The 9,976-nt window shown below is 64.2% G+C and overlaps 1 protein-coding gene across 1 annotated transcript; it reads left to right on the top strand.

Annotated features, from left to right (window-relative positions):
* The first annotated feature begins 784 nt into the window (after positions 1 to 784).
* LOC141725807 (uncharacterized) lies at positions 785 to 9,687 on the top strand. The gene is made up of 8 exons (XM_074529838.1): positions 785 to 916; positions 1,247 to 2,251; positions 2,721 to 3,716; positions 4,038 to 5,048; positions 5,346 to 6,359; positions 6,741 to 7,751; positions 8,125 to 9,135; positions 9,550 to 9,687. The coding sequence occupies exons 1-7, from the start codon at positions 902 to 904 to the stop codon at positions 9,091 to 9,093; spliced, it is 6,021 nt and encodes a 2,006-aa protein (XP_074385939.1). The 5' UTR covers positions 785 to 901; the 3' UTR covers positions 9,094 to 9,135; positions 9,550 to 9,687.
* Positions 9,688 to 9,976: the final 289 nt, after the last annotated feature.

Here is a 9,976-nt window from a genome sequence, read left to right as displayed (position 1 = left end):
CCTTTGTCACCCCCACCAACCCCTCTGCCACCCCCTGCCACCCTCCCGCTGTCCCCTCTGCCACCCTCGATCCCCTCCACCCCTCTGTCACCTCCAACCTTCCTGTCACACCCTCCTGTCCCCTCTGTCACCCCCGTGTCCCCCCACACTGGGATTGTCACACGTCACAAGGTTCCATCACTGCTGGGGACACTCTGAAGACACTCCGGGGACTCTCCAGGTGACAAACACACCCAGGTGACAGTTGGGGACACACAGGAATGTGGCACAGCCGGATGGAGGAAGCAGGAAGAGGTGACATCGCTGTCCCCCATGGCCCCCCACCTATGGGGCCTGGGCAGGTTCCCCACTGTCCCCCCAATGTCCCCAGTATGACCCCAATGTCCCCTGAGTGGCCCCTCATGGCCCTGGTGCTGCCCTGGTGTCCCCAACAAGACCCAAGTGTCCCCCTGATGTCCGGTTGGGCACACCAGGCACTCACCGGGGTCCTGTTGGGGACCTTGGGGACACTCCCATGTTCTTCCCTTGGGGACACCGGGGCCACCCTGACATCCCCTGTTCTGTTTTGGGTCATGATGATGTCCCTGATGTCCCCACAGTGTCCCCAACAGGACATCAGGGGACATTTGGGCCTTGTTGGGGACCCTGAGGGGACATCGAGGTCTGGGTGGGGACCCTTAGGACACATTGGGGTCCCCCTGGGGACATCAGGGGCACCGGGGGCCCCGTCTTTGCACCACAGCCAGGGAGGCAGTGACATCACCTCTTCCTGTTTCCTCCATCCGGCCACGCCACGTTCCTGTGTGTCCCCAACCGTCACACGGGCGTGTTTGTCACCCAGAGTGTACCCGGAGTGTCCCTGGAGTGTCCCCAAGGCATCCCTGGAGTGTTCCCAGCGGCCATGGAGCCCCTCGAGGTGCGACAATCCCGGAGTGGTGGGGGGGGAGGGGACACAGGAGACAGGGGGGTGGTGAAGGGGGACAGTGGGGGACGGAGGGGACATGGGGGTCGTAAAGGGGACAGAAGGGCTTAGTAGGAAGGGGGCAGGTGACAGAGGGGTGGGGGAGGGGGACAACGCGGGGGGGGGGAGGTGGGGGCAGACGTGACGAGGGGGTGACAAAGGGAAAGAGCAGACAGCAGATCCCTCCAGGGAGGGGACAAAGCGGACCCCGAGAGGGGACAGGGCCCACACCAGGAGGCCAGAAGGGCCCTGAGGTCTCTGACACCTCCCCTGTCCCGCCCGCAGCTGTCCCCGGCCCTGCTGCAGCCACAGGTCACCGTGGTGGCCATCCTGGGAGAGCTGCTGGACACCCTGCCCAGTCGGGACAAGATGATGCTCGTGTCCGCAGTCAACCTGTACTGGGACCTGGTGAACTTCACCAGGGACCTCCGGGCCACCCTGTACCGCACTGATGACGCTTGGTGGAACCACAATGTCACCTCTGACGGTGATGACCCTGTCACTTCCCAAAGCCAGGCCCTGGGCACCTACAAGAGCACCCCAGGGACCACCTGGAAGCGTGTGACAAAGGCAGCTAAAGAGTGGCAGTGGCCAGTGTCTGATCTTGTGAACAGCTGGGCCCGACTGGCCAGCACAGCCACCAAGCTACACAACACCTGCACAGAGGTGGCCGCTGAGGCAACCACTGAGGCAGCCACTGCCACCGCCCGGGCCAGGGAGCTGCAGGACAAAGCTGCCCGTTATGGGACAGCTCAGGAAAACATGGGGGAGCTGGGTCAGGCCCTGGGTGGGGAGGAGGGGGCCGAGGTGGTGGCCAGGTATAAAGCCTGGGTGAGGAGAGAGGCCATGGTGGCTGCCAGCGAGGCAACAAGGGCCACCATGGAGAGACAGCGCATGGAGGCGGCCCTGGGGCTGCTGGAGCGCTTGGTGGCCGCGTGTGACGAAGCCACCGCGTTCCCCCGGGAGCTGCAGTGCCTGCTTAGGGACATCGAGGCCGCCCTGAAGGGGACAAATGAGGCGTCCCCCGATGTCCCCGAGGACTTGGTGGCCAAGGTGGCCGTGGCCGAGCAGCTGTGGGAGGCCAACGCCCGCCTGGCCACGCATCACCTGGTGGGGACACTACCAGACATCATCAAGTTGTTGTTCACTGGTGGTCCCGACTGCCCCAGTGCCTGTGGGGTGGCCGAGCGGTGCCAAAGAGCCATCGAGGACATCCCAAGTCTCCTTCGACCCCTGGAGCACCTCGAAGGAATCCCCAAGGTGTCTCCAGTGAGCATGGAGCCCCAAGAGGTGCGATGAGGGGAGAGGGAGAGGTGGAGAGAGGGGACACTGGGGGGGTGAGGGTGCATGGATGGAGGAGGGGGCAATGGGGAGACACAGGGCGGGGTGGCAGGAGGCTACAGGAGGTCTCAAAGGGGACAGGAGGGAGTAGCAGGAAGGGGGGACATGACAGAGAGGCGGAAGAGGGGTGGAGAGGGCAGTGGGGGATGGAGGGACACGAGGGGGAGGGGGCACAAGTGGTGGCAGAAGGGACAGCAGAGTGTGGCCGTGGCTACGAGTGTGGTGGTGGGGGCTGGCACAAAGGACAGCAGAGGAGCAGGGGGTGGAAGGGGCTATGAGGGGAGCGGCAGGAGGTGGTCGATAGAACAAGATGCTGACAAATGGACAGAGGGGACAAAGGGGACCCTTCTGAGGCAGGGGTCCCCCCAGGAGGTGCAAGTGCCCCCAGGTCCCTGACACCTCCCTTGTCCCTCCCCAGCTGTCCCCAGCTGTGCTGTTGCCACAGGTCACCGTGGTGGCCATCCTGGGCGAGCTGCTGGACACCCTGCCCAGTCGGGCCGAGATGATGCAGCCCTGGTCCCCATTCAGCCTGCACTGGGACCTGGTGAGATTCACCGAGGATCTCCAGGTCACCCTGTACTGCACTGATGACACCTGGTGGTGCCACAATGTCACCTCCAATGATGATGACCCTCTCACCTCCCTGAGCCAGGCCCTGGCCGCCTACAAGAGCACCCCTGGGACCGCACGGAACCGTGTGACAATGGCGGCCAGCAAGTGGCGCCGGTCGGTGTCTGTGCTTGTGTACAAATGGGTCCGCCTGGGCAGACAAGCCACCCATCTTCCCTACGCCTGCAGGAAGATGCTCACTGAGGCAGCTACTGCCACCACCCGGGCCAGGGAGCTGCAGGACGAGGCTGCCCATGATGGGACAGCTCAGGAAAACATGGTGGAGCTGGGTCAGGCCCTGGGTGGGGAGGAGGGGGCCGAGGTGGTGGCCGGGCATGAAGCCCAGGTGAGGAGAGAGGCCAGGGAGGCTGCCAGCGAGGCAACAAGGGCCACCATGGTGAGACAGCGGCTGGAGGCGGCCCTGGGGCTGCTGGAGCGCTTGGTGGCCGCGTGTGACGAAGCCACCGCGTTCCCCCGGGAGCTGCGGCGCCTGCTCAGGGACATCGACGCCACCCTGAAGGGGACAAATGAGGAATCCTCCGATGTCCCTGAGGACTTGGTGGCCAAGGTGGCCGTGGCCGAGCGGCTGTGGGAGGCCAACGCCCGCCTGGCCAAAGATCACCTGCTGGGGGCACTTCCAGACAACATCAAGTTCTATATCAACGGTGATCCCACCGGCCCCAGTGCCTGTGAGGTGGCCGAGCGGTGCCAAAGAGCCATCGAGGACATCCCAAGGCTCCTTCGATCCCTGGAGTGTCGCCCAGGTGTCCCCAAGGTGTCTCCAGTGAGCACGGAGCTCCAAGAGGTGCGACGGAGGGGGGGAGGGGGGGGCGGGCGAGGAAGGAGGGGGCCAGAGGGGACACTGAGGGGGAGGGGGGCAATGGGGGACTGGGGACACAGGAGGATGGGGGGGACATGGAGGGGCAGAGGGGACAGCCAGAGGTGGCAGGGGATACGAGTGTGTGGCAGGGAGTGGCAAAGGGGACAACAGTGTGGGCAGGGGTGTGGCAGAGTGAACAAGAGGCTGACAAAAGGACAGAGGGGACAAACGGGAGTCCTTGGGGACAGGGGGCCGCCCCAGGAGGCCACAAGTGTCACCAAGACACCTCTACTGTCCCCTCCCCAGCTGTCCCCAGCCCTGCTGCAGCCACAGGTCACCACTGTGGCCATCCTGGACAAGCTGCTGGCCACCCTGCCCAGGCGGGACAAGATGATGCTCGTGTCTACAGTGAGCCTGTACTGGGACCTGGTGGATTTCACTGAGAACCTCCGGGTCACCCTGTACTGCATTGATGGCACCTGGTGGCACTGCAATGTCACCTCCGATGATGATGATGATGATCCTGTCACCTCCCTGAGCCAGGCCCTGGCCACCTACAAGAGCAACCCACAGACCCCCCAGAACCATGTGACAATGGCGGCCAGCAAGTGGCTCCGGTCGGTGTCTGTGCTTGTGGACAAGTCCACCGAGCTGGCCAGGGCAGCCACCAAGCTCCGCAACACCTGCAGGCAGGTGCTCATGGAGGCAGCCAAAAAGGCGGCCACTGCCACCGCCCATGCCAGGGAGATGCAGGACACAGCTGCCCGTTATGGGACAGCTCAGGAAAACATGGGGGAGCTGGGTGAGGCCCTGAGCAGGGAGGAGGGGGCTGAGGTGATGTCTCGGTATAAAGCCCAGGTGAGGAGAGAGGCCAGACTGGCAGCCAGTGAGGCAACAAGGGCCACCATGGTGAGACAGCGGCTGGAGGCGGCCCTGGAGCTGCTGGAGCGCTTGGTGGTCACATGTGACGAAGCCACCGCATTGCCTCAGGAGCTGCAGCGCAGGGTTGGGGACATTGAGGCTGCCCTGAAGGGGACAAATGAGGCATCCACCAATGTCCCTGAGGACTTGGTGGCCAAGGTGGCCATGGCCGAGTGGCTGTTGGAAGCCAATGCCTGCCTGGTCAAGGATCACCTGCTGGGGACACTTCCAGACATCACCAAGTTCTATATCAACGGTGCTCCCACCAGCCCCAGTGCCTGTGAGGTGGCTGAGCGGTGCCAAAGAGCCATCAAGGACATCCCAAGGCTCCTTCGATCCCCGCAGCACCTCAGCAGTGTCCCCAAGGTGTCTCCAGTGAGCAAGGAGCTCCAAGAGGTGCGACGGGGGGGATAGAGGGGGAGGAAGGAGGGGAACAAAGGGGACACTGTGGGGGAGGGGGCAATGGGGGGTGGGGGTGACACAGGAGGATGGGGGGGACATGGGAGGTGGCAGAGGAGACAGCAGTGGGGCAGGGGGTGGGACAGGCTATGAGTCGAGGCGCAGGGGCTGGAAGAGGGAACAAGAGGCTGACAGTGACAGAGAGGAGAAAGGGGACCCCTCAGGGACAGGGGGCCACACCAGGATGCCGTAAGTGCCACAGGGTCCCTGACATCTCCTCTGTCCCCTCCCTAGCTGTCTCTGGCCCTGCTGCAGACACAGGTCACCGTGGTGGCCATCCTGGGTCAGCTGCTGGCCACTCTGCCCTGTCAAGACGAGATGATGCAGCTCCTCGAATCCCCCGGGTGCCTGTACTCAGTCATGGCAAATTTCGTCATGGAGCTCTGGAGCACCATGCTATACACTGAGGGCATCTGGTGGCGCTGCATTTTCAGCTTTCATGGTGATGATGACCCTCTCACCTCCCTGAGCTGGGCCCTGGCTGCTTGGGAAAACACCCCATGGACCACCTGGGACCATGTGACATGGACGGCCAGCAAGTGGCAGTGGTCGGTGGCCAATCTCGTGGACAGCTGGGCCGAGCGGGCCAGGGCAGCCACCAAGATCCGCAACACCTGGAGGGAGATGGCCGCTGAGGGGGCCAACATGGTGGCCACCTTCACCATCCTGGCCAGTGAGCTGCACGCCAAGGCTGCCCGTTATGGGACAGCTCAGGAAAACATGGTGGAGCTGGGTCAGGCCCTGGGCAGGAAGGAGGGGGCTGAGGTGGTGGCCAGGCATGGAGCCCAGGTGAGGAGAGAGGCCAGGGTGGCTGCCAGCCAGGCAGCAAGGGCCACCAAGAGGACACAGCGGGTGCAGGTGGCCCTGGGGCTGCTGGAGGGCTTGGTGGCCGCGTGTGACAAAGCCACCACACTCCTCCGGGAGCTGCAGCGCAGAGTTGGGGAGATCGAAGCCACCCTGAAGGGGACAAATGAGGCATCCACCAATGTCTCTGAGGACTTGGTGGCCAAGGTGGCCATGGCCGAGTGGCTGTGGGAGGCCAACGCCCGCCTAGCCAAGGATCATCTGGCAGGGACACTTGAGGACATCATTCGCTTCTATTTCGATGATGATTACGCTGTGCCCAGTGCCCGTGGGGTGGCCGAGCGGTGCCAAAGAGCCATCAAGGACATCCCAAGGCTCCTTCGACCACTGGCGCATCCCCAGAGCATCCCCGCCGGGTCCCCAGTGAGCATGGAGCTCCAAAAGGTGTGACGGGGGTGGGGGGGCAGAGGAGGACAGAGGGGACACTGGGGGTGAGGGGGCCTGGAGGAAGGCAGGGGGCAGTAGGGGGCAGATGGGATACCGGGGGTGGCAGGAGGGAGCAGGAGGGATTGGTATGAAGGGAGAAGGTGACAGGACGAGGAGGGAACACAGAGGAGGGGGGGGACATGGGGGCTGGCAGAGGGGACAGCAGAGGGGACGGCAGAGGGGCGGGAGGTGGAAGGGGCAGGGAGCGGGAGGGGCTGGCAGAGGGAACACGATACTAAGTGACAGTGGGGACAAATGGGACCCCTCGGGGACAGGGGGCCACCCCAGAAGGCCACAAGTGCCACCAGGTCCCTGACACCTCCCCTGTCCCCCCCACAGCTGTCCCCGGCCCTGCTGGAGCCGCAGGTCACCGTGGTGGCCACCCTGGGTGAGCTGGTGGCCACCCTGCCCAGGCGAGAGGAGGAGATGCTTGTGTTCATGTCCCCAGGGTGCCCGTACTGGGACCTGGAGAACTTCACCAATGAGCTCTGGGTCACTCTGTACCGCATTGATGACAGCTGGTGGCGCCGCAATGTCACCTCCAATGATGATGGCGCTGTCACCTCCCTGAGCCAGGCTCTGGCCACCTACAAGAGCACCCCAGGGACCACCTGGGACAAAGTGACAATGGCAGCCAGCGCGTGGCAGTGGTCGGTGTCTGTGCTTGTGGACAGCTGGGCCAAGCTGGCCAGGAAGGCCACCAAGCTCCGGAATGTCTGCAGGGATTTGGCCACCAAGGCGGCCAAAAAGGCGGCCACTGCCACCGCCTGGGCCAGGGAGCGGCAGGCCAGGGCTGATCGTTATGGGACAGCTCAGGAAAACATGGTGGAGCTGGGTCAGGGCCAGGGCAGGGAGGAGGGGGCCGAGGTGGAATCTGGGTATGAAGCCTGGATGAGGAAAGAGGCCAGGGAGGCTGCCAGCAAGGCAACAAGGGCCACCATGGTGAGACAGCGGGTGGAGGCGGTCCTGGGGCTGCTGGAGCGCTTGGTGGCCGCGTGTGAGAAAGCCACCGCGTTCCCCCAGGAGCTGCAGCGCAGGGTCAGGGACATCGAGGCAACCCTGTGGGGGACAAATGAGGCATCCCGTGATGTCGCTGAGGACTTGGTGGCCAAGGTGGCTGTGGTCGAGCGGCTGTGGGAGGCCAATGCCCGCCTGGCCAAGGATCACCTGCTGGGGACACTACCAGACATCATTGACTTGTATTTTGAAGGTCATCCCACTGGGCCCAGTGTCTGTGGGGTGGCTGAGCGGTGCCAAAGAGCCATCAAGGACATCCCAAGACTCCTTCGACCCCTGGAGTGTCCCCACAGCATCCCCAAGGTGTCCCCAGTGAGCATGGAGCTCCAAGAGGTGAGACGGGGGGGGGATAGTGGGACAGGAGAGACAGTGGAGAAGGGGGTAATGGGGGATGGAGGGGACACCTGGGGTGGTGGGAGGAGATTAGGGGATCACAAAGGGGACAGGAGGGAGTGGCAGGAAGGGGGAAGGGGGTGGGGGGGAGGGGGCAGTGCAGAGTGAGGTGGCTGGCAGGGGGTGGCAGAGGGGACAGCAGTGGGGGCAGGGAGCGGGAGGGTCTACGAGGGAAGGGGCAGGGGGTGGCAGAGGGAACAAGAGTCTGACAAAGGGATGGAGGGGACAGAGGAGCCCCCTCGGGGACAGGGGGCCACACCAGGAAGCCGTAAGTGCCACAAGGTCCCTGACACCTCCCCTGTCCCCTCCCCAGCTGTCCCCAGCCCTGCTGCAGCCACAGGTCACCGTGGTGGCCATCCTGGGCGAGCTGCTGGCCACCCTGCGCAGTAAGGACGAAATGATTTTGCTCGTGTCCACAGTGAGCCTATACTGGGATCTGGTGGACTTCAACAAGAACCTCCGGGCCACCCTGTACCGCACTGATGACACCTGGTGGCACCGCAAAGTCACCTCCAATGACGATGACCCTCTCACCTCCCTGAGCCAGGTCCTGGCCGCCTATCAGAGCACCCCATGGACCACTCAGGACCATGTGACAATGGTGGCTGGCCAGTGGCTCCAGTTGGTGGGTGCCCTGGTGGACAGCTGGGCCCGGCTGGCCAGGGCAGCCACCAAGCTCCACAACACCTGCACAGAGGCGGCCACTGAGGCAGCTACCATGGTGGCCGCCGCTACTGCCAGGGCCAGGGAGCTGCAGGACGAGGCTGCCCGTGATGACACAGCTCAGGAAAACATGGAGGAGCTGGGTCAGGCCCTGGGTGGGGAGGAGGGGGCCAAGGTGGTGGCCGGGCATGGAGCCCAGGTGAGGAGAGATGCCAGGGTGGCTGCCAGCGAGGTAACAAGGGCCACCATGGTGAGACAGCAGCTGGAGGCGGCCCTGGGGCTGCTGGAGCGCTTGGTGGCCGCGTGTGACGAAGCCACCGCGTTCCCCCGGGAGCTGCAGCGCAGGGTTGGGGACATCCATGAGGCCACCCTGAAGGCCACATATCAGTTCTTCCCTGATGTCCCTGAGGACTTGGTGGCCAAGGTGGTCGAGGCCGAGCGGCTGTGGGAGGCCAACGCCCGACTGGTCAAGGATCACCTGCTGAAGGCAGTTCCAGACACCATCCAGTTCTTTTTCCCTGGTGGTCCCGACTGCCCCAGTGCCTGTGAGGTGGCCGAGCGGTGCCAAAGAGCCACCGAGGACATCCCAAGGCTCCTTCGACCCCGACAGCGTCCCTAAGGTGTCCCCAAGGTGCCCCCAGTGAGCATGGAGCCCCAAGAGGTGTGACAACTGGGGAGGGGAAGAGGGGGACAGACTGGTGGGGGAGGGGAGGGGAAGGGGCAGTGGTGGATAGGGGGGATATGAGGTGTGTTGGGAGAGGACAGGTGGGCACAAAGGGGACAGGATGAAGTGGCAGGAAGAGGGGAGGTGACAAAAGGGTGGATGGTAAAGTGGGGGGCAGGAGCCAGTGGGGGATGGGGATGATGGGGCAGGGAGGGTAGAGGACATGGTGACTGGTGGGCGATGAATGTGGTGGCAGTAGGGGGCAGAGGGGACCAGGGGGTGACAAAGGGACAGAGGGGATAGCAGAGCCCTCCAGGAAGGGGACAAATGGGATCCCAGGAGGGCACAGGGGCCACACCATGAGGCCACAAATGCCTCCAGGTCCCTGACACCTCCCCTCTCCCCTCCCAGCTTCCCTTCCCCAGCTGCGGGAGGCTCTGGTGTCCATGGTGGCCACCCTGGGCAAGGTGACAGCCACCGTGACCGGGCCACACCCGGGCGTGCGGCGCTGTGTGCCCCCAAAGTCCCTGCATGTGGCCCTGAGGATCTTCACTGGAGCCTCCGTAAGGCCCTGGAACACCCCGGTGTCCCCTCCCTGGGCCAGGCCCTGGCCAACCTCGGGGCCACCCCTGGGGCCACCTGGGCTGATGTGAGAGCCGCGGGCAGCGCCTGGCGGGAGTTGGTGTGTGTGTGTGAGGAGAGATGGAAACAGCTGGTTGAGGAGATCACCAAGCTCCGTGATGCCTGCGAGGACGCGGCCCTCGCCTGGGCCAGGGACCAGCAGGACAAGGCCACCCGCAGGGGGACAGCTGGGGACAACCTGGCAGCCACAGCCCAG

The sequence above is a fragment of the Zonotrichia albicollis genome, chromosome 31 (genome assembly GCF_047830755.1).
Source record: "Zonotrichia albicollis isolate bZonAlb1 chromosome 31, bZonAlb1.hap1, whole genome shotgun sequence".
NCBI lineage: Eukaryota > Metazoa > Chordata > Aves > Passeriformes > Passerellidae > Zonotrichia > Zonotrichia albicollis.
The sequence above is the reverse complement of the archived record's forward strand: the minus strand, read 5'-3'. Positions and strand labels throughout refer to the sequence as shown.

Coding starts and splice junctions, on each gene's coding strand:
- LOC141725807 (XM_074529838.1), top strand. Junction 2,252..2,720: donor TGAGCATGGAGCCCCAAGAG/GTGCGATGAGGG, acceptor GTCCCTCCCCAG/CTGTCCCCAGCTGTGCTGTT. Junction 6,360..6,740: donor TGAGCATGGAGCTCCAAAAG/GTGTGACGGGGG, acceptor TCCCCCCCACAG/CTGTCCCCGGCCCTGCTGGA.